A 25,040-nucleotide genomic window follows, 5' to 3' on the forward strand; every position below is an offset into this window, starting at 1 on the left:
ACTATAAGGGCACATGGACTGTGAGTGCACGTGGGCTGTGAGTGCACGTGTGTTTTGCGAGTGCAATTGTGTTGCGAGTACCTGTGTATTGTCTTGTTGAGAACCTGTGTATTGTTGAATATTAGTGTCAGGAAGCTAGTTGTTAGTTAATTTGGACAGAGTATAACCCCTAATCCCCATTAAACTAGTGGGTACGATGCCTGGGGGGTGTGGAGATGTGACTCGTTGTCTCTGTGACTCGATCTTGGGGCATGTATGCATAACTTGATCACCCGATCGAAGGCGAATACTGCTGTGCGAAATGTAAGCACATTGTTTCCCTGGAAGACCAGGTTCTGAATCTAGGGAAGCAATTGTCAACACTGAGAAGTCCCTATATACCAAAGGAGAGTTGGGATTGTACCAGGCAGGTGCTGGCAGGGGCCAGCCCAGAGGCGGGTGTAGATAAAGAGGGGCAGACACCAAAGCAGAGTAGATGGGTGACAGTCAGGAAGGATAGGGGGAAAGAGTCAGGGAGGCCGGTCCTGGGCTGGAACATCCCAATAAGCACGCCCCGTTAAGTGACATTGTTGAAACCAGTCAGGGACCAGCACTGCTGGAGCTGAGTGACTCCCCTAGCTGCCAGGGGAATAACTCCTCGAGTGAAGGTGGGAGTAATGCCAAGGGAAAGGAAAGACAGATTCTGGTGGTAGGGGACTTAATTCTTAGAAGGATAGAGAGGGCAATCTGTTACAAAGGCCTGAAGCGCCGAACTGTATGTTATCTAACAGGCGCTCGGGTTCGGCATATCATGGATCTGGTGGAAAGATTACTGGGAGGGGCTGGGGAAGACCCAACTGTCATGGTGCACGTTGGCACCACGTTGGCACCAATGACAAAGTCAGAGGAAGATGGAGTGTCCTAAAAAACGATTTTAGGGACTTAGGAGCTAAATTGAAGAAAAGGACCTCCTAGGTAGTATTCTCAGAAATACTACCGGTACCTCGAGCCACACCAGAAAGGCTGAGGAAGATTAGGGAAGTAAACAAGAGGGTGAGAAATTGGTGTAGAAAGAAGGGGTTTTGGTTCCTGGAGAACTGGGGCGAATTCTCAGTCGGTTGCCAGCTCTATAGAAGGGACAGACTGCACCTAAATGGGGAAGGTGCAGATCTGCTGGGAGTGAAGATGGCCAAAAAGTTAGAGGAGCTTTTAAACTAGGTGACGGGGGAAGGGTCCGGAGGTAGATATAGTCAGCACGGAACATATTCCAGAGGGTAGTGTGTGCTAACCAGAGGGAGGAGGCAGACCTTCTATCACAATTTGGATTAGCGGCAAGAATGGGAAGTGTCATTATAATGGGGGATTTTAATTATCCAGACATAGACTGGGTGGAAGGAACCGCGCATTCATCTAATGCTCGCCAGTTCCTAAATGTCTTGCAGGACAATTTTACGGGTCAGATAGTAAATACACCAACTAGGAACAAAGCATCACTAGACCTACTGATTACCAACAATACAGACCTGATCATGGGTGTGGAAATACAGGGCAATTTAGGAAACAGCGATCACAGGTCAATACGTTTTAGTAAAATTAAACAAATAGGAAACATAAGGGTAATACAAAGACACTGAATTTCAAAAGAGCCAACTTCCTATGTACGATCCTTGCTATAAGATAATAATTGGGATAAAATCTTAGGAACAAAGAACTCAGAGGAAAAATGGGTATGCTTTAAGAGCATATTAAATAAGGGCATTAGCCAGTGCATTCCAATGAGAAATACATTTAAAAGAGCTAATAAAAGTCCTGGGTGGCTTAACTCCAATGTAAAAATGCATATAAAAGCAAAGGAGAAGGCCTTCAAAAAATACAAGGCTGAGGGATCATCATCAGTATTCCAACTTTACAAAGAATGCAACATGAAATGTAAGGGTGCAATCAGGGTGGCTAAGATAGAACAAGAAAGACACATAGCGGAGGAGAGTAAGAAAAAATCCCAAGAAATTATTTAAGTACATAAATAGTAAGAAAGAGAAGTCAGATCATATTGGTTCCATAAAGAATGATGATGGGAATCTGGTGTCAGGGCTGGGCTCAGCTCTTCCTTCTCAGAGCAGGCACAGTGACTCACCTGGTGATGATATCCTGCTCGTCAGTCCTGCTGGTGACTTAAGCTGTTCAGTTCAGATTCTCTCTGCCTTCGCCTTGGTGAACATATCAAGAGACTCTCTCCTGTGTGCCTGTTAAAGACTTGCTTGGCTGACGTCCCTTCTGGTTCCAGATCCTGCTTGCTGTTCTACTATGCTGATTTCCTGATTTCCTGGCTTGTTCTGAAGTACGCTGATCCCTGGCTCCCTGACGTCCTGGCTTGTCTGACTATCCATTCCGGTTGCCGAACTCTGGCTATGAATTGACTATGTTGCTCTATTTACCTTTTACCATTAATATTATGAAACAAGTGTGATTTTACTGCACTTCTGTCTCAGTCTGATTCATGGTTTCTGACAGTAGGTGAAGGCCATAAATTCAGAAGATGCAGGACAGTTTGTGTCCAGGGTCTGGCGAGCCTTTTGTGCACAGTTGGAAATTCAGCTTTCTTTCTCCTCTGCGTATCGCCTGCAGTCTAATGGGGCCGTGGAACGAGCCAACCAGTCCTTGGAGCAGTTTCTACGTTTCTGTATTTCTGACCATCATAACAACTGGTCAGACCTCTTACCTTGGGTGGAGTTTGCTCACAATAGTGCCATGAATTCTGCTTCCCAATTGTCCCCGTTTATGACGAGCTATGGTTTTCAACCATCCATGTTGCCTGACTCATTTGTTGCTCAGAGAATTCCTGCATTAGAGGAGCATCTCTGTGGTCTTCGTTCCACATGGGTACAAGTCCAGGAGGCCTTGCGACATGCCAATGATAGGTACAGACTCCATGATGACCGCAGCACACCTGCTTGCGCCTTCCTACCAGGTTGGGGACAGGGTTGGGCTGTCATCTCGCAACCTCTGACTCCGCATTCCTTCACTGAAGTTGGCATCTCAGTTTATCAGGCCTCTCCCTATTCTCCGCAGGATTACCCAGTGGCTTACGCTTTAGACCTTCCTTCTAATATGCCTATCTCAAATGTATTCCATACCTCCTTATTAAAACTTTTGGTCTGCAACCGCTTCATCATCTGCGTGCCACGTCCTCACCCAGTACAGGTTGAGAACCATGAGGAGTATGAAGTACAGACCATTGTGGACTTCCGTAGGTTTCATGGGTGCATACAGTACCTGGCTCATTGGGAAGGGAACAGTCCGCAGGAATGCTCTTAGGTCTCATCCTCAGGCATACATGCCCCTGCCCTCCTCCATGTTTTCCATTGACATTTTCCCCTCAAACCTGGTGGTCCTCCGAGGGGGAGGGGTCATTGAGGAGGGGGTACTGTCAGGGCTGGTCTCAGCCCTTCCTTTTCAGGGCAGGCCGCTCAGCTGTTGGTTAATTGCCAGCTCTAATCTTTCCACAGTGACTCACCTGGTGATGATATCCTGCTCATCAGTCCTGCTGGTGACTTAAGCTGTTCAGGCCAGATCCTCCCTGCCTTCGCCTTGGTCAACATATCAAGAGACTCTTTCCTGTGTGCCTGTTAAAGACTTGCTTGGCCAACGTCCCTTCTGGTTCCAGATCCTGCTTGCTGTTCCACTATGCTGATTCTCCAGTTTCCTGATTTCCTGGCTTGTTCTGAAGTAGGCTGATCCCTGGCTCCCTGATGCCCTGGCTTGTCTGACTATCCGTTCCGGTTACCGGACTCTGGCTATGATTTGACTACGTTGCTCTATTTACCTTTTACCATTATTATTATTAAACAAGTGTGATTTTACTGCACTTTTGTCTCAGTCTGATTCATGGTTTCTTACATCTGGTTACTAAGGATGGAGAGATGGCGAAGATATTGAATTTATTCTTCTCCTCAGTCTTCACGAGGGAATCGGGGGGCCTTCAGTAACCAAAACTGCAATGTTTATCCTCATGACATGTCACAGGAAGCACCCTCATAGCTAACAGAGGACAGAATTAGAAATATACTTGAAAAACGTAACATTAATAAGTCGCTGGGACCAGATGGCTTGCACCCGAGGGTCCTTAAGGAACTCAGTCAAGTAATTGTCAGACCATTGTTCCTAATTTTTTACGAACAGTCTACTGACTGGAATGGTACCAGCTGATTGGAGAAAAGCCAATGTAGCACCAATATTTAAAAAAGGGCCAAGATACATTCCTGGGAATTACAGACCAGTTAGCCTAACATCAATTGTACGCAAGCTCTTGGAGGGGATGTTAAGGACTATATACAAGTTTTTAGTAATGACAACAGTATCATTAGCAGTAATCAGCATGGATTCATGAAGAATCGTTCTTGCCAAACCAATCTATTAACTTTCTATGAGGAAATGAGCTGCAATCTAGATAAAGGAAGGCCCATAGATGTGGATTATCTGGATTTTGCAAAGCATTTGATACAGTTCCCCATAAACGTTTACTGTACAAAGTAAGGTCCGTTGGCATGGACCATAGGGTGAGTACATGGATTGAAAACTGGCTACAAGGGCGAGTTCAGAGGGTAATGATAAATGGGAAATACTCGGAATGGTTCGGGGTGGAAAGTGGGGTCCCCCAGGGTTCTGTCCTGGGACCAATCCTATTTAATTTATTCATAAACTACCTGGAGAATGGGATAAACAGCTCAATCTCTATATTTGTGGGCGATACTAAGCTAAGCAGGGCAATAACTTCTCCGCAGGATGTGGAAACTTTGCAAGAAGATCTGAACAAATGAATGGGGTGGGCAACTACATGGCAAATGAGGTTTAATGTAGAAAAATGTAAAATAATGCATTTGGGTGGCAAAAATATGAATGCAATCTACCCACTAGGGGGAGAACCTTTGTTGGAATCTAGGATGGAAAAGGACCTGGGGGTCCTAGTAGATGACAGGCTCCGCAATGGCATGCAATGCCAAGCTGCTGCAAGCAAAGCAAACAGAATATTGGCATGCATTAAAAAGGGGATTAACTCCAGAGATAAAACGATCATTTTCCCACTCAACAAGACTCTGGTCCGGCCGCACCTGTAGTATGCTGTCCAGTTCTGGGCATCATTCCTCAGGAAGGATGGGCTGGAACTGGAGAGAGTCCAGAGAAGGGCAACAAAACTAATAAAGGGACTGGAGGATATTAGTTATGAGGAAAGATTACAAGCACTGAACTTGTTCTCTCTGGAGAGGAGACGCTTGAGAGGGGAAATGATTTCAATGTACAAATACCGTACTGGTGACCCCACAATAGGAATAAAGCCTTTCCCTGAAAGGGAATTTAATAAGACACACGGACATTCACTAACATTAGAAGAAAAGCGGTGTAACCTTAAACTGCGTAGAGGGTTCTTTACTGTAAGAGCGGTTAGGATGTTGAATTCTCTTCCACAGGCAGTGGTTTCAGCGGGGAGCATTGATAATTTCAAAAAAACTATTAGATAGGCTATACCTTAAAAAATGCAGCGCATAATGTATGTGTAGGTAAATAGAAACAAGTGAATTATTTCAAATAAGTGCTTCAAAGAAGAAAAAAAATAATTGAAGAAAAATCAGCCTGATGGCCTGTGCTAAACATAAAGTCAATAATAAATGAACAATAGTGTCCCACAACCCTGGGAGGTGAATAGACTCCAAAGCTTGGTGTTGTTCAGATGGTTGTCCCAAATTAAACTTAATGAAAATCGGATCAAGATAAAGGGATGAGGCAATGGTAGAAAGGATGGTATGTAGGAAAACTCTTACCAGAGCCCGTTGATTCCCATGTCAGCGACAGGGAATCGCATGAGTGTTATGCCACTCAGGGCATGGAAAGCGACATCTCCTCACTGATATCCTCCAGGCTCGAATCTACTTGGAACTCCGGAGGCCACCTGGAAAGTCCTTACAGCAAGACCAGGATGCAAATCAGGTAGACGGAGACGTCACTTAAAAAGCTCAAGTGAACACTTGACTTATTGGAAGGATATGTGGAAAGAAAAAACATGCCTCCACATAGTGCAGGTAAAAAACGGGGAGTATTTTTATTTCTAAAAAAACACCATTTAACAATAAAAAAAGTGATCACGATACATTAAAATGAATGGGCAACATGCAGGGTGGTGTAGAGCCCAACGCGTTTCGACCTAGGGGTCTTCAACAGGGGCATAAAACATCCACTCCAGGTTGCCAATATTTATATCTAAAAATATCTAACAAGGACCAATTACATTAGGTGAAAACAAAGCCTTTTTATTGGATAAATGTAGTCACCTGATCAACTAAAGGTAGCAGGAAGTAATGACAATCATATTAAACCTATATGTATAATACAAACATAGTGGAAATGAATAGGAGCAAGTTACAAAGGAGCTCTGAGTGAGTAATGAGTTTATAATACAGTAAAATTGCCTGATACTAAATTCGTAATGCAGCAGAAGTGTCATGTCAAAAGGACACCACTGCTGACAGTACAAAGCACCTTCTACCATTGGCACTGTGAAGAGCCAATGGGCTTTGAGATTGATTTGATGGGCGGAATGAACCGCCAATCAAGGAGCTGGCTATAGTTATATATGTATTATACATATAGGTTTAATATGATTGTCATTACTTCCTGCTACCTTTAGTTGATCAGGTGACTACATTTATCCAATATAAAGGCTTTGTTTTCACCTAATGTAATTGGTCCTTGTTAGATATTTTTAGTTATAAATATTGGCAACCTGGAGTGGATGTTTTATGCCCCTGTTGAAGACCCCTAGGTCGAAACGCGTTGGGCTCTACACCACCCTCCATGTTGCCCATTCATTTTAATGTATTGTGATCACTTTTTTTATTGTTAAATGGTGTTTTTTTAGAAATAAAAATACTCACCGTTTTTTACCTGCACATGTGGAGGCATGTTTTTTCTTTCCACATATCCTTCCAATAAGTCAAATGTTCATTTGAGCTTTTTAAGTGATGTCTCTGTCTACCTGATTTGCATCCTGGTCTTGCTGTAAGGACTTTCCAGGTGGCCCCCGGAGTTCCAAGCAGATTCGAGCCTGGAGGATTCCAGTGAGGAGATGTCGCTTTCCATGCCCTGAGTGGCATAACGCTCATGCGATTCCCTGTCGCTGACATGGGAATCAACGGGCTCTGGTAAGAGTTTTCCTACATACCATCCTTTCTACCATCCTTTTTACCATTGCATCATCCCTTTATCTTGATCCGATTTTCATGAAGTTTAATTTGGGACAACCATCTGAACAACACCAAGCTTTGGAGTCTATTCACCTCCCAGGGTTGTGGGACACTATTGTTCATTTATTATTGACTTTATGTTTAGCACAGGCCATCAGGCTGATTTTTCTACAATTATTTTTTTCTTCTTTGAACCACTTATTTGAAATAATTTACTTGTTTCTATTAACCTACACATACATTATGCGCTGCATTTTTTAAGGTATATTTTCATGGTCTTTGTCAGATTGTATGTAGCTGCTCCCTTTCTGTTATTTTTTTCACGTATTAGCGCAGTGTTTTTTATGCACTTTTTTCCTTATTAGATAGGCACCTGAACGACCACAAAATACAGGGGTATACAATGTAATACTGAAATAAAATCACACACATAGGTTGGACTTGATGGACTTGTGTCTTTTTTCAACCTCGCCTACTATGTAACTATGTAACTAAGTTGAGTGAATGAGCTCAGGATCATATCCAGAGGTTGTCTATAATGCCATTTTAGTCAAAAGACTATGACTAAAACAATTGCAGATGACTAAAATGGGACTAAAACTAAAATGGCATTTTAGTCAAAAGACTATAACTAAAACAAAATCAAAATTTGATGCCAAAGTTAACACTTGATGACAGGAAGAGTTGAAGATAGGTAAGACCCTGTGCCACTCTTGTCAGACAATGTGGTGATTTTAGCTACCGGTAGGTTCATCATCTCTATCATTTACGCCACAAATATCTGATGAATATCTGATACAGTCAACTGGATTAGGTGAGCCTCATCATTGGTAGTCAGTTGCAAGTTGGTCCCTCAGAAGCTGTCAGGGATTCCTTACCTCCATTCTAGCAAAGCATATGTGCAAGAGGTCCCTCGAACTGGTTTAACATCGATCACCCACACCTTTTGATCTGGGACTAATGTCTTCATTGCTTGACTGATGTACTCTTCAACCCCAGGCCTCCCCAGGGAGATCAGTTACCACACTTGACAACCGATGGCCATTTTCCTCTTCACACCACTGGATTGCAGCAGTAGGATCCATCTTGATGTTCACTGTGATACTGTCTTGGAGATTTGCTAGTAAAACCAGGGTATCTTGGACGAGCCCCCACATGTAGTGCCATCCCCAATGGAGTTGCTTAGTAATTTTGAGTTCTCTGTTCTGTGCCTCAACTCCAAGAATGACTACCACTCTGGCTCACTTGGTTAAGTTGAGAAATCTCTGCAAACCCAGGCACATACACAGTTGTAAAAATACCCCACACCTGGCTGGAGATTACTGCAGTACATGCACACATGCACCCGTATAGTGGTAAGCAAGTGACTGCATTGGAACCACTTAAACTGAAGAAATAACAAGTAAATTGGATCACAATCAGCTACACAGAATGAGAACTATGCCTAGATACACTTCAAATACATATTCACCTATAGTTCTGTCAGGAGGGGGTTATGGCCTGCTGACAGAACATTAAGGGAGAAAAAAAGAACACTGCATAAAGAAAAAACAGTCCTCTTCAGATTTTCTGATAGGAGAAGCACCTCTTCAAAAAAACAGGCTTCTTAAAGAGTTAGTTCAAGGAACAGACCTCACCCTTAGTATCCTTGCAACAGGAAAAGGGTTCATCCATTGAGCACAACAGGGTGGCAGGCCAGTCTGATCCTGCAAAGTCAGGAAGAAGAAGCTTATTAGCACTGCAACTCTCCAGCAGTCCATGTGACCACTTTTATGATGGCTGTACCTCCAACAGTCCCCTCAAGCATAAAAGTGTGGGTCGGGCAATCTCTTCCTGCCACCCCCTTTCTCCTTGATGAAGACAGAATGACTCTTCGTAGGCCATCCCACCTTGGAAACCATCACTTTGTCCTTGTAGATGTACCTCAAAAGCGGGCCCAGGTCTCCTCACCTTCTGGCACCCGCAATGGCTTGGGGATGTGTAGATACTCCCGGACCAGGTCATCCTCCCACTCCCCCTGTGAGTTCTCGATGATGTCCATGATTGCGGAAGGGACATAAGGATAGTCCAGACCCCACTTCAGAGCAACTCTCTGAACTTCCCCGCTGAAATCAGGAAAATCCTCTCTAGCACACTGCTAGATGGTGCTACATATGTATTAAACTACACTAGCTTATATTGCACTCTAAGGAAATGGGCCCAAAGTGTGGTCCTTCTTTCAGGTCAACCCACACTGCAGACTCTCATCGTGTGACTTGCTATGAATCTACAATGTTGGGGAAGAGGAGACTAAGGAAATGCTTCCTTTTGCCTGCAGCAGACCAATGGCATCATCTTGGCCTCGGAAGAGACACTGACTGGAGCTCAAAGATAACTTTTTTCTTGTTCAATATCAGTAAAAAAAAAGTTCTCTGATATCGTACTTAGCGTGTAGATTTTGTTCTCTCTCTCGCCGTGGTACGGTGTGTGGCGGAGACGCCCTTATCATCCACACTTCTTAGTTCCTACTAGAAAAAGCTGTCCACCCCTGACCATGTGGGATGCTCCTGCCTGTATTGGTTACCATTAGATTTTCTGTTGTGATTCTCGTCATGATCTATGATTCTTGCCTACTAGATCGATCCTTTAGTATCTGCTATGTGATATGTGTACACCGTATTTTAGTTTTCTTTCATTTTTTCAGCTTTGCTGTACTCTGCAAAGTTTAAAGAAAGATATTAAAAAAAAAAAGTTAACCACTTGCCCTTTGGAAGATTTACCCCCCCCCCCCCTTTATGACCAGGCCATTTTTTGCAATATGGCACTGCGTTACTTTGACTGACAATTGAGCGGTCGTGTGACACTGTACCCAAATAAAATTTATGTCCGTTTTTTCTCCACAAATAGAGCTTTCTTTTGCTGGTATTTGATCACCTGTGCGGGTTTTATTTTTTGCACTATAAACAAAAAAAGACTGACATTAAAAAAAAAAAAAGAATATTTTTTTACTTTCTGCTATAAAACATATCCAAAAAAAAAAAAATCCAATTTCTTCATCACTTTAGGCCAGTATGTATTCTTCTACATATTTTTGGTAAAAAAAAATCCCAATAAGAGTTTATTGATTGGTTTGCACAAAAGTTATAACGCCTACAAACTACGAGATTTTTACGTTTTTTTTCTACTACAGTAGTAATGACGGCGATCATCAACTTACAGCGAGACTGCGATATTGCAGTGGACATTCGGACACTAACTGACCATTTTTGGGGACCAGTGATACCAATACAGTGATCAGTGCTAAAAAATATGCACTGTCACTGTACTAATGACACTGGCTGGGAAGGGGTTAACCTCAGGGGAAATCGAAGGGTTAACTGTGTGCCTAGCTAGTGATTTTGTTTACTGTGGGAGAGGTGCTTTTACAAGAGGAAGGCATGGATTGGTGCCCCTGCTTTGCACACAGGATCCATGCCTTCCCTACTGACAGAACGGCGATCTGACTTGTTTACATAGGCAAACCGCCGTTCTCCCTCTGTACCAAAGGATCAGTTCCCACTGTGTATATTCACCCCCCCCAGACCCAGAAGTGTTGGATCACATATTAGGTACATGATCCGGTGCAGCAGTGACACTTTACAGCTGTATGAGTAAGTTATTCGGTTAACAAATGGTTAAGGATAACCTTCTAACCATAAATGTGGAACTTTAGAAATAAAACTTTACTTTTGCTGTGCATTGTGACATATCGGGAATTTATCCTTTCAGACTTGTGCGGCTATGACAGGTCCACTTTAATTACACCATGCAAAAATACCTATTGATGCTGTCAGAAAAAATGAAGATAGAGGAGGAACTCAATAGTTTTGAAGTAGTAATAGTGGAAGCCAAGTAGTTAGCACTTCTGCCTCGCAGCACTGGGGTCACCGGTTTGTATCCTAACCACTGCACTACCTGCCTGGAGTTTGCATGTTCTCCCTGTGCCTGCATAGGTTTCCTCTGGGTTCTCCATTTTCCTCCCACACTCCAAAGACATGCTGGGAGGTTAATTAGATCTTGTCTAAATTGGCCCTAGTATGTGTATGTATGAATATGAGTTGGGGACCTTAGATTGTAAGCTCCTTGAGGGCAGAAACTGATGTGAATGTACAATATACACTATATTACTAAAAGCATTGGGACACTTCCTTTACACGCACATGAACTTTAATGGAATCCCAGTCTTGGTCCGTAGGGTTCAATATTGAGTTGGCCCACCTTTTACAGCTATAACAGCTTCAACTCTTCTGGGAAGGCTGTCCACAAAATTTAGTAATGTGTCTATGGGAATGTTTGACCATTCTTCCAGAAGCGCATTTGTGAGATCAGGCACTGATGTTGGACGAGAAGGCCTGGCTCACAGTCTCCGCTCTAATTCATCCCAAGGGTGTTCTATCGGGTTGAGGACAGGACTCTGTGCAGACCAGTCAAGTTCCTCCACCCCAAACTTTCTCATCCATGTCTTTATGGACCTTGCTTTGTGCACTGGTCCAAATCATTTGGTGGAGGGGGGATTATGGTGTGGGTTTGTTTCAGGGGTTGGGCTTGACCCTTAGTTCCAGTGAAGGGAACTCTTAAAGGGGTTGTAAACCCTCTTTTTCTTTTATATAACAAACATGTCATACTTACCTCCACTATGCAGTTTGTTTTGCACAGAGTGGCCCTGATCCTCAACTTCAGGGGTCCACCGGCGGCGCTGGTAGCTCCTCCTCGCATTGAGTGTACACGCTGGAGAAGCGCTCTCCTTGGTGGACACCCGTGTGGGCCGCGCTCCCGAGTCCTGCATCTGTGTACATTCACACAGAATGCAGGACTCGGCCCTGCCCCCCGCATCATTGGATTTGATTGACAGCAGCGGGAGCCAATGGCTGCACTGCTATCAATCTATCCAATCAAGAGCCGAGACAACGGCAGAGAGGAAGAGTGCATCTCCGCCGAGGGAACAAATGGGCTCAGGTGAATAAAACAGGGGGGCTATGGGGCCGGTCAGTTTGAGAAGTTTTTTCACCTTAACCACATGCAGACTGGGCCATAGCCGAAAGACGGCTACAGCGCGGTCAGCTTGTTCTGGGAGGGCGTCCATAGACGTCCTCCAGAACTTGCGCTCCCCGCGCTCCCCCTCGGGCGCGTGCACGGAAGTGTCTGTGCTCGCCGGGTTCATGGGACCCTACACAACACGGATTGCGGTAAAGGGCCAATGACAGCGGCCCTTTACCACGTGATCGCTCCCTCCAATGAGGGAGCGATTACAATGTCAAAAAACTGGGGTCATGCAAAGGTCCCAGCTCTCTTCTCTCCTCACATCGATACAGCATGAGAGAAGAGAGATCGAGTGCCAAACAGTGGCAGCAAAGTTGCAGAGTACAACAGTGCCCATCAGTGCCATACAGTGCCACTACAGTGCTAATCTGTGTCCTACAGTGCCACCAGTGTCACTACACTACCCATCAGTGCCACTACAGTACCCATCTGTGCCACCAGTGCCACTACACTACCCATCAGTGCCACTACATTACCCATCTGCACAACCAGTGCCACTACAGTACCCATCAGTGCCACTGCAGTACCCATCAGTGCCACTAAAGTGTCCATCAGTGCCACTACAGTGCTCATCTGTGCCATCAGTGCCACTATAGTCTATAGTGCCCATTAGTGCCACCTCTGCCACTTCAGTGCCCATCTGTGCCGCCAGTGCCACATCGGTGCCACCAGTGCCCATCAGTGCCACCTGTGCCACTACAGTGCCCATCCAGTAGGGATGGGCTTTATGTTCAGGTTGAACATAAGTTCGACTCAAATATTGGCTGTTCGCCTGTTTGCCGAGTAGCGAACAATTTGGGGTGTTCGCAGCAAATTCGAAAGCCGCAGGACACCCTTTAAAAGTCTATGGGAGAAATCAAAAGTGTTAATTTTAAAGGTTAGTATGCAAGTTATTGTCATAAAAAGTGTTTGGGGACCTGGGACCTGCCCCAGGGGACATGTATCAATGCAAAAAAAATTTTTAAAAATGGAGGTTTTTTTCAGGAGCAGTGATTTTAATAATGCTTAAAGTGAAACAATAAAAGTGTAATATTCCTTTAAATTTCTTACCTGGGGGGTGTCTATAGAATGCCTGTAAAGTGGCGCATGTTTTCCGTGTTTAGAACAGTCTGACAGCAAAATGACATTTCTAAAGGAAAAAAAGTCATTTAAAACTACTTGAGGCTATAATGAATTGTCGGTACGGCAATACACATAAAGGTTCATTGATAAAAACGGCATGGGATTCCCCCACAGGGGAACCCCGAACCAAAATTTTTTAAAAAATGCGTGGGGGTCCCCCTCAAAATCCATACCAGAACCTTCTCCTCCTGAACCATACCAGGCCACATGCCTTCAACATTGGGAGGGTGCTCTGTCATGTTGATGGGGAGAAGGGCCTCATCCCCACAACCCTTGCCTGGTGGTTGTGGGGGTCTGCGGGCGGGGGGCTTATCGGAATCTGGAAGCCCCCTTTAACAAGGGGACCCCCAGATCCCAGCCCCCCTGTGTGAAATGGTAACGGGTACATTGTACCCGTACCATTTCACAAAAAAAGTGTGAAAATGGTGAAAAAAAAAAACAACACACACCGTGGGAGAAGTCCTTTATTAAAAAACAAAAAAATAAAACTGTCCCACGTAGTCCATTTACCGCCGATGGACCGAAAAAAAAAATAAAGAAGATCTGCCTCCATGGGTGGCACACGCCATATGACGCGTCCTTGCAGGTGGCAGCTCTTTTAAAACTGTGGGGGGCCACACGGTGTCCTCGCCGGGTGACCCCGCCCCCACTGACACACGGGGACATCCCTATGGACATATGAAGCCATAGGGATGTCCCCGTGCGTCAGAGGGGGGCGGGGTCACCCGGCGATGACACCGTGTGGCCCCGCCCACAGTTTTAAAAGAGCTGTCACTTGCGAGGACGCGTCATGTACCCATTACCATTTCATGTACCCGTTACCATTTCAAACAGGGGGGGTGGAATCTGGGGGTCCCCTTGTTAAAGGGGGCTTCCAGATTCTGATAAGACCCCCGCCCGCAGACCCCCACAACCATCGGGCAAGGGTTGTTGGGATGAGGCCCTTCTCCTCATCAACATGGGGACAAGGTGCTTTGGGGGCTACCCCAAAGCACCCTCCCAATGTTGAGGGCATGTGGCCTGGTATGGTACAGAAGGGGGGCCGTTCTCCTGTCCCCCCTCTTTTCCTGCGGCCTGTCAGGTTGCTTGCTCGGATAAGGGTCTGGTATGGATTTTTGTGGGGACCCCATGCCATTTTTTAAAAAATTTTGGCATGGGGTTCCCCTTAAAATCCATATCAGACGTATGGATATTGAGGGGGACCCCCATGCCATTTTTTAAATTTTTGGCAAGGGGTTCCCCTTAATATCCATACCAGACCTGAAGGGCCTAGTATGGAATTTAGGGGGACCCCCACGCATTTTTTTTTTTAAATTTTGGTTCGGGGTTCCCCTGTGGGGGAATCCCATGCCGCTTTTATCAATGAACTTTCATGTGTATTGCCGGACCGTCAATTCGTTATAGCCATGAGTAGTTTTAAATGACTTTTTTCCTTTAGAAATGTAATTTTGCTGTCAGATTGTTCTAAACACGGGAAACATGCACCCCTTTTACAGGCATACTATAGACACCCCCAGGTACAAAATTTAAAGGAATATTACACTTTTCTTGTTTAACTTTAAGCATTATTAAAATCAATATGATTTTAATAATATATGAAAATTTGCATTGATCCATGTCCCCTGGGGCAGGACCTGGGTCCCCAAACACTTTTTAAGACAATACCATGCATATAAGCCTTTAAAATTAACACTTTTGATTTTTCATGTTCGTGTCCCATAGACTTTAACGGTGTTCGCGTGTTTGAACAAATTTTTTGCCTGTTCGCATGTTCTGGTGCAAACCGAATGGGGGGGTGTTCGGCCCATCCCTAGCCACCAGTGCTATGTCAGTGCTTCACCAGTGCTACATCAGTGTTCCACCAGTACCACACCAGTACCCTTACAGTGCCCAGTGCCACTAAAGTGCTCATCAGTGCCACATTAGTGCCAATACAGTGCTCATTTGTGCCATCAGTACCACATCAACGTCACTACAGTGCTCATCTGCACCACTACAGCGCTCATCAGTGCCACTACAGCCCTCATCAATGCCACTACAGTACCCAATAGTGCACATCAGTGCCACTATATCAGTGGGTGCTCATCAGTGCCCATCAGTGCTACCTTTTCAGTGCACATCAGTGCCAGATAATCAGTACATCCTCAGTGTGGTGCATTAGTGTACATCAGTGCAACCTTATCAGTACCCATTAGTGCACCCTCATCAGTTCCCATCAGTGCACCCTCATCAGTACCCAGCAGTGCACCCTCATCAGTACCCAGCAGTGCACCCTCATCAGTACCCAGCAGCGCACCCTCATCAGAACCCAGCAGTGCACCCTCATCAGAACCCAGCAGTGCAGCCTCATCAGCACCCATCAGTGCAGCCATATCTGTCCAAGTATCCCTACCTCAGCAGTTTGTCACCACAGCCCACAGTCACCAGTATGGAGAATAATCTTTTTTCCGCTGAGGGGGCATACCAACAGCTTAGCTTAACCAACGAGAGCAGTGGGGAGCTCTCTGAGTCTGCGTCTGATTCTGGTTCAGAATATGAACCCCCTGTAAGCAGTGGGTCTGATAGAGAATCGGACGAAGAGCAAAGTGTGCCCATGAAACAAAGGGGTTCTGGCATGGAGCAGCAGACTACCACAAGTAGTGCTGTGGCATCAACCAGCAGCTCAGTGCCATCCACCAGAAATGCAGTGGCATCAACTAGCAGCTCAGTGCCATCCAGAAGAAATGAAGTACCACTGCAGCAAAGGCCAAGAACTAACGGGGTGTCATCTCAGCCCCAAAGCGTTAGGACCCATGCCGACCTTCCCTATGCCCTTGATAACCCTCTGTGGCTTCCCCCTAATTCAAGAGCAGCAAACATCCCCCCTTTCACTGCCCAGCCAGGTGTTCAGGTGAACACAGAAAATTTTGCCCCTATTGATTTTTTTAATTTAATTTTTACCCAAGATCTATTATCCTCCATCATGGCCCAGTGCAACCTCTATGCACACCAATTCATAACAAGCAACCATGGTTCAAGTTATGCCCGTCCCTATGAGTGGAGAGCATTGACAGTGGAGGAATTTAAATTATTTTTAGGCCTAACATTCAATATGGGACTCACAAGAAAAAAAGAATTATACTCCTATTGGTCCACCAACCCCATCCACCACATGCCAATCTATTCCTCCATTATGCCAAGATCAAGATACCTCATGATAATGCGTTTTCTCCAGTACAATGACAACACCCAGTGCCCTCCCTGAAATGACCCATCACATGACAAATTATTTAAAATTCAGCCACTCCTAAATTTTTTCTCGTAGAAATTCCCACAGTTATTTATCCCCGACCAAAATATCTCCGTGGATAAGTCATTGGTCTACTTCACAGGCAGGCTTGGCTTCAAGCAGTTTATCCCTAGCAAAAAGGCTCGATATGGGGTTAAGCTCTACAAGCTATGTGACTGAGCCACGGGGTACATCTAAGCCTTCCTAGTGTACGAAGGGAAGGACAACCAACTGCAGCCCCCTGAATGTCCAGAGTACATCGGAGCCAGCGGAAAAGTGGTTTGGGATCTTGTATATCCACTCCTTGGAAAAGGTTACCATCTTTATGTGGATAATTACTATACAAGCTTGCCCCTCTTCCGCAATCTTTACCACAAGGACACTCCAGCATGTGGTACAGTGCGAGCCAATAGGAAGGGCTTCCCGCAAAGGCTCATTACTGAAAGACTACGACAAGGGAAGGCGGCGTCTTAGCGGAATGAAGAGATATTGGCTCTCAGGTGGAGGGACAGACGAAATGTCCACATGTTCACAACGATCCACAACGACACCTACGTGGTAATCCCCAAAAGAAATGGCCCAATCAAGAAACCAGCATGTGTCCATGACTATAATTTGTTCATGGGGGGAGTCGACTTCAATGATCAGATGATCGAACCCTACATTCCCACAAGAAAAAGCCGCTATTGGTATAAAAAAGTCTCCATGTATCTTTTCAGTTTGGGCATTTACAATAGTTTTGTTATTTACCGTAAATCTACAGAGAGCCCCGTATCTTATCTTCAGTACCAAGAAGAAATTATCTCCACCCTTTTGTACCCTGAAAGCCCACCAGAAAGCATTCGCTCGGATTCAGTGAGCAGACTCCACGAACGCCATTTCCTGAGAGACTCCCCCACCATGAAACAGCCGGGAAACGTCAAAAGAAATGCCGGGTGTGCTCCAGAGGAGGAGCTAGAAGAGACACCGTGCATTATTGTCCCCAATGTCCTTCCCAACCAGGCCTTTGTATTGGTGAATGTTTCCGCCGTTACCATACTTCTCTACATTATTAGGGAAGTATGGTAAACGTAATTGTCATTTACCGCCACCCGCCTTTATACAACTGTACATACCGCTGCCTTCACCAGAACTGACCCTGGCCTGCTAAACGACCACGCTTCTGCCTAATGCTAAACTGTACCTACCTCTGCCTTCTCTGGAACTGACCCTGGCCTGCTAAATGACCACGCTTCTGCCTAACACTAAACTGTACCTACCTCTGCCTGCTCTGGAACGGACCCTGGCCTGTTATACGACCATGCTTCTGCCTAACGCTAAACTGTACCTACCTCTGCCTGCTCTGGAACTAACCCTGGACTGTTTGACCATGTTTTTTGCCTGCCTCTTGGACTGATCTTTTACTGTGCTACTGGAGTAGTGGGCTTCATAACACAGGGGTCTCACATATGTGAGGGGCTCCAGAATTGTTTTTCTGGATGAAGAAAATTAATTTTTTAGTTTTCTCATTCCCGGATTATGGTCTGGAGACTCGGAGGCTTCAAAGAGATTTGGGTAGGAGAAGCCTCTACCCCTGCCCTCATTCTTTCCTGGCCTGCTACTTGTATTATGGACCATGTTCCTGTTTACTACCAGGACCAATATTTTGGCACTGCTGGCAATATCTCTACCTGCACTGACCCTGGTCTGTATATGGACAGTATCCCTGCCTGCACTATGGACAATATTCCTGCCTAGACAATTCCATTCACTGTCGCTGACCACGTCCCCGCCTGCTGCCTGGATCAGGGCTCTCCTCCTGTGGAGAACTGCACTACTAAAACCACAGGTAATCTTTTGTTTACCCTTTGCTCAGCAGAATGTATTTTGGGGTGTAATTCTTGGTATGTACAAGCTATCTGTTAGAAATATCAAAGGCCTTCATAAATGTGATAGGTTGTCAGAAAATTACCTATCAAAAGTGTAATAGGTGGTTGAGAAATAAGATGTGTCATTTATGCTCCTAGAACGCCTGAACGTGCTACTTTAATGTTGGGCCTCTGTATGTGACCAGGCTGTGTAAAAGTCTCAAACATGTGGTATTGCCATACTGGGGAAGAGTAGCAGAATGTATTTTTGGGTGTCATTTTTGCTATGCTCACGCTATGTGTTGGAAATATTTTATAAATGGACAACTTTGTGTACAAAAAAAAATGGGTTTTCATTTTTTTCCATATTTTCCAAAAACTTCTGGAAAAAAATGAACCGTTCAAAAGACTCATTATGCCTCATAGATTATACGTTAGGGTGTTTACTTTCCAAAATGGGGTTATTTTATGGGCGTTTCCTTCAAAAGTGTAATAGGTGGTTGAGAAATAAGATGTATAATTTATGCTCCTAGAACGCCTAAACGTGCTACTTCAATGTTGGACATTTGTATGTGGCCAGGCTGTGTAAAAGTCTCACACATGTGGTATTGCCATACTCAGGAGGAGTAGCGGAATGTATTTTGGGGTGTCATTTTTGCTATATACATGCTATGTGTTAGAAATATCTTATACAGTTGTATGCAAAAGTTTAGGAACCCCTAACAATTTCCATGATTGTCATTTATAAATATTTGAGTGTTTGGATCAGCAATTTCATTTTGATCTATCAAATAACTGAAGGACACAGTAATATTTTAGTAGTGAAATGAGGTTTATTGGAATAACAGAAAATGTGCAATATGCATCAAAACGAAATTAGACAGGTGCATAAACTTGGGCACCCCAACAGAAAAATCACATCAATATTTAGTAGAGCCTCCTTTAGCAGAAATAACAGCCTCTAGACGCTTCCTATAGCCTGTAATGAGTGTCTGGATTCTGGATGAATGTATTTTGGACCATTCCTCCTTACAAAACATCTCCAGTTCAGTTAGGTTAGATGGTTGCCGAGCATGGATAGCCCGCTTCAAATCACCCCACAGATGTTCAATGATATTCAGGTCTGGGGACTGGGATGGCCATTCCAGAACATTGTACTTGTTCCTCTGCATAAATGCCCGAATAGATTTTGAGCAGTGTTTTGGGTCGTGGTCTTGTTGAAATATCCAGCCCTGGCATAACTTCAACTTTGTGACTGATTCCTCAACATTATTCTCAAGAATCTGCTGATATTGAGTGGAATCCATGCAACCCTCAACTTTAACCAGATTCCCAGTACCGGCACTGGCCACACAGCCCCACAGCATGATGGAACCTCCACCAAATTTTACTGTGGGTAGCAAGTGTTTTTCTTGGAATGTGTTCTTTTGCCACCATGCATAACGCCCCTTGTTATGACCAAATAAATCAATCTTTGTTTCATCAGTCCACAGAACCGTATTTCAAAATTAAGCTAGCTTGTCCAAATGTGCATTTGCATACCTCAAGCGACTCTGTTTGTGGTGTGTGTGCAGAAAAGGCTTCTTTCGCATCACTCTCACATACAGCTTCTCCCTGTGCAAAGTGCGCTGAATTGTTGAAAGATGCACAGTGACACCATCTGCAGCAAGTTTATGTTGTAGGTCTTTGAAGGTGGTCCGTGGGCTGTTTTTGACCGTTGTCACCATCCTTCTCCTCTCCAATATTATATGTGGCCTGCCATTTCTGACCTTAACAAGAACTGTGCCTGTGGTCTTCCATTTCCTCACTATGTTCCTCACAGTGGACACTGACAGCTTATATCTCTGCGATAAATTTTTGTAGCCTTCCCCTAAACCATAATGTAGAACAATCTTTGTTTTCAGGTCATTTGAGAGTTGTTGTTGTTGCCACTCTTCAGAGGAGAGTCAAAGAGAACAACAACTTGCAAATGGCCACCTTAAATACCTTTTCTCATGATTTGATGCACCTGTCTATGAAGTTCAAGGCTTAATGAGCTCACCAAACCAATTGTGTGTTCCAATTAATCAATGCTAAGTAGTTACAGGTATTCAAATCAACAAAATGACAAAGGTGCCCAAATTTATGCACCTGTCTAATTTCGTTTTGATGCATATGGCGCATTTTCTGTTAATCCAATAAACCTCATTTCACTACTGAAATATTACTGTGTCCTTCAGTTATTTGATATATTATTGATAGATCAAAATGAAATTGCTGATCCAAACACCCAAATATTTATTAATGCCAATCATGGAAATTGTCAGGGGTTCCTAAACTTTTGCACACAACTGTAAATGGAAAACGTGTAGAAAAAAAAAAAAAAAAGCGTTGTCATTTTTATTTCCACATTTTGCAAAAACTTTTGGAAAAAAATTAACCATTCAAAAGACTCATTATGCCTCATAGATTATATGTTAGGGTGTTTTCTTTCCAAAATGGGGTAATTTTGTGGGCATTTCCATTGTCCTGGTGCTTTCCGACCAGACTAGTCCGACGGACCGAATCCAAAGAACAATCTGACCGTGTGTGGGCTGCATCAGACTTCTGACGGACCGTTCCGGTCGGAAATCTGACGGACTTTAGATTTGAGTCCTGCTTCAAATCTTTACGTCATAACTCCACCGGACTCAGTTCCTGACGGAAAGCCCGTTCGTCTGTATGCTGGTCCGATGGACCAGATATGACGGAAGGGCAGGGTACTACATCTCGCGCTCGCTGCAATAGGAAAAACAAATTTTCCTATTGCGGTGAGCGCGAGGTAACAACGTCACTTAGGTCTGGTATGAATTTTCAGGGGAACCCCCTACGCCGAAAAAACGGCATGGGGTCCCCCCAAAATCCATACCAGACCCAGCTCCAGGGGTCTTCTTCCAACTTCGGGAATCTTCTTCTGACTTCGGGGGTCTCTCCGGCCTCTTCTCCCAGGCGTCCGGTTCTTCTCCGCTCTCTACAGCCTCTTCTCTCGGTGTTCGACCTCTTCTCCCGGTGTCTGGTTCTTCTGCCGGCTCCTCCTCTATCTTCTGCTGCTCTTTTGCTAGCGGTGGGCCGGGATCTGGGGCCCCCTTATTAAAGGGGGCTCCCGGATTCCGATAAGTCCCCTGCCCGCAGATCCCGACAACCAACGGCCAGGGTTGTCGGGAAGAGGCCCTTGTCCTCATCAACATGGGAACAAGGTGCTTTGAGGTGGGGGCTGCAGGGCGCCCCCCTCCCCCAAAGAACCTACCCCCCCCTTTCGAGGGCCTGGTACGGTTTGGGGGGGTGCTCGCTCGTCCCCACCCCCTTTTCTGACCGGCCGGGCTGCGTTCTCGGATAGGGGTCTGGTATGGATTTTGGGGGGAATCCACGCTGTTTTTTGGCGTAGGGGGTTCCCTTTAAAATCCATACCAGACCTAAGGGCCTGGTATGCCCCGTGACGGGGCTCGCAAGGTGTCAATCTGGCCGATAAAAGCGGCGAGATTGACTTCCTTTTCTAGTCCCGTCATACCCGAGTCACATTCAAAATGAATGGACTTGTCTGTGTGTGCGCAAGTCCGTTCATTTGGAAAGTCGGACCTAGTTTCCCAGAAAGTCAGGTCGTGTGTACGCTGCATAATAGGTCGTTGAGAAAAAAGATGTGCAATTTATGCTCCTAGAACGCCTGAACGTGCTTCTTTAATGTTGGGCTTCTGTGTGTGGCCAGGCTGTGTAAAAGTCTCACACATGTGGTATTGCCATACTCAGGAGGAGTAGCGGAATGTATTTTGGGGTGTCATTTTTGCTATATACATGCTATGTGTTAGAAATATCCTATAAATGGACAACTTTGTGAAAAAAAAAGCGTTTTCATTTTATTTCCACATTTTTCAAAAACTTTTGGAAAAAATGAACCGTTCAAAAGACTCATTATGCCTCATAGATTATCCGTTACGTATGGGGTCATTTTGTGGGCGTTTTTATTGTCCTGGCACTCCAGCGCCTTCAAAAGTGTAATAGGTGGTTGAGAAATGAGATAATAATTTGTGTAATTTATGCTCCTAGAATGCCTGAAGGTGCTACAGGCTGTATGTGGCCAAGCTGTGTAAAAGTCCCACACATGTGGTATTGCCATACTCAGGAGGAGTAGCAGAATGTAATTCAGGGTGTCATTTGTGGTGTGGACATGCCATGTGAGAGAAAAAACCCGGTAATGTGACAATTTTATAAAAAGAAAAAAAAAAATCTTTATTTTGCAAAGAATTGTGGGAAAAAATGACAACTTCAAAAAACTAACAGCGCCTCTTACTAAATACCTTGGAATGTCTACTTTCCAAAAAGGGGGTATTTGGTTGGTATTTGTACTTTCCTGGCTTGTTAGTGTCTCAACAAATGAGATCAGTACATCAGGTGTGATCAATTTTCAATGATTTGTACCACAGCTTGTAGACTCTATAACTTTCACAAAGATGAAATAATTTACACTGATTTGGGTTATTTTTACCAAAGATATGTAGCAGTATAAATTTTAACAAAAATTTATGTAGAAAAATTACTAATTTGCAAAATTTTATAACAGAAACAAATAAAAATGCAATTTTTTACAAAAGTTTTGGTCTTTTTTCATTTATAGTGCAAAAAATAAAAGACCCAGAGGTGAACAAATACCTCCAAAAGAAAGCTCTATTTGTGTGAAAAAAGGACAAAAATTTCATGTGCGTACAGTGTTGCATGACTGAGTAATTGTCATTCAAAATGTGAGAGCACCGAAAGCTGAAAATTGGTCTGGTTAGGAAGGGGGTTTAAGTGCCCAGTTGTCAAGTGGTTAATGCATAGGATGCATTAAGGTGAAAAAACACGAGGGTTTACAACCCCTTTAAGACGTCTGCAAAAAAAGACTCATGCTCCCAACTTTGTGGGAACAGTTTGGGGATGGCCCCTTCCTGTTCCAACATGACTGCGCACCAGTGCACAAAGCAGGGTCCATGAAGACATGGATGAGCGAGTTTGGGGTGAAGGAACATGACTGGCCTGCACAGAGTCCTGACCTCAACCCGATAGAACACCTTTGGGATGAATTAGAGTGCAGACTGTGGGCCAGGCCTTCTCCTCCAACATCAGTGCCTGGCCTCACAAATGTGCTTTTGGAAGAATGGTCAAACATTTCCATAGACACACTCCTAAATCTCGTGGACGGCCTTCCTAGAAGCGTTGAAGCTATTATAGCTGCAAAGGGTGGGCCAATTCAACAGGACTTAGGAGATAAATACATTTCTGGCAGGATCAACAGTCATCTTCCTCTACTTACAGGAACCTTTAAAGTGATAAAACATGGGAAATATGTACAAACTGTACCTGAAATGTTGGAGATCTCTCCTTCTGGACACGAGACACAACCATAGCAGCATTTATGAATGGAAAATGAAATTTTTTTTCTGCTGCCAGGTAAACAGGGATCTGAGCACCGAGATACCGGAGCCTAAAATCAGATATTATTATTATTATAATAATGTAAATGTCCACCATTTCTCATGAGGCTATACAAACTAAGAGCCGGTTCACACAGGGACGACTTGTCAGGCGACCTAGTCGCCTGACAAGTCGCCTCCCGTTCTGTACAATGGAACCGTTCTAATAGGAGCGACGCAAGTCGCTCCGACTTAGAAAAAGGTTCCTGTACTTCTTTTGGGGCGACTTGAAGCGACTTGCATAGACTTCTATACAGAAGTCGTTTTGCAAGTCGCCGTGCATGTCGTGTGCAGGTCGCCTCGGTGAGGCGACCTGCAAGTCGTGCCGCCCCCTAGTGTGAACCGACCCTTAGTGTTACAAAAAGGAATGAGGTTCAGGTTTTCCTCTTCACTGGGTTCAAGGTGAATTCTGAATGCCTGAGATCCATTCAGGGGTCAGTATTTTGTGGGTTTTCATTCATTTGTGGTGTTTATTGATATACAGTATATTGTATGTTAAAAGCGCCTCTATGTTTAAAGTTCATTTTTTTCTAAATTCCAGCTCCCCTATGTACCAATATACAATTAATATACAATTACTGTAAAAAGCTTTCTATTTATCTTACACACCCCTTACCTCAGTGTTCAGCTAGATGTATAAAAACATTTCTCCATTACTTCATGGACAAACCTTGGGATGTGACCCCGGAAGGAGTTTACCAGCTGACCTCATTAGTACACACCCTGCATCATCTACCCTCCTACTCCAGCACATCACTACCACCCTTCATCAGGTACACGGTTTTCCTATACAATCAGTGAATACCATTGTCACTAAATACACAGCCATAGATTGTTCATTTGGCAGAGTTTGCAGGAGCTGAGCGATCAGATAACAGCCTGTGTGGATAGTGTCAGGGCTGGGCTCAGCCCTTCCTTCTCTGAGCTGGCCGCTCAGCTGTCGGCTAACTTCCAGCTCCTATCTCTCGACAGTGACTCACCTGTTGATGATATCCTGCTCGTCAGTCCTGCCTACTTAAGCCATCCAGTCCAGATGATCTCTGCCTTCGCCTTGGTCACATCTCTAGAG

General features: G+C 44.5%; 1 protein-coding gene across 1 annotated transcript in view; it reads right to left on the reverse strand.

The window, feature by feature from the left end:
* The window catches only part of LOC141126653 (vomeronasal type-2 receptor 26-like), a 141,130-nt gene that overhangs the window by 23,177 nt on the left and 92,913 nt on the right, over window positions 1–25,040 (reverse strand). Inside the window, exon 3 of the mRNA XM_073612601.1 lies at window positions 23,859–23,982. Coding sequence (XP_073468702.1) covers window positions 23,859–23,982 — 124 coding nt within the window. The remainder of the gene's footprint in view (window positions 1–23,858; window positions 23,983–25,040) is intronic.

Source organism: Aquarana catesbeiana, linkage group LG01 (genome assembly GCF_042186555.1).
Source record: "Aquarana catesbeiana isolate 2022-GZ linkage group LG01, ASM4218655v1, whole genome shotgun sequence".
Lineage (NCBI taxonomy): Eukaryota > Metazoa > Chordata > Amphibia > Anura > Ranidae > Aquarana > Aquarana catesbeiana.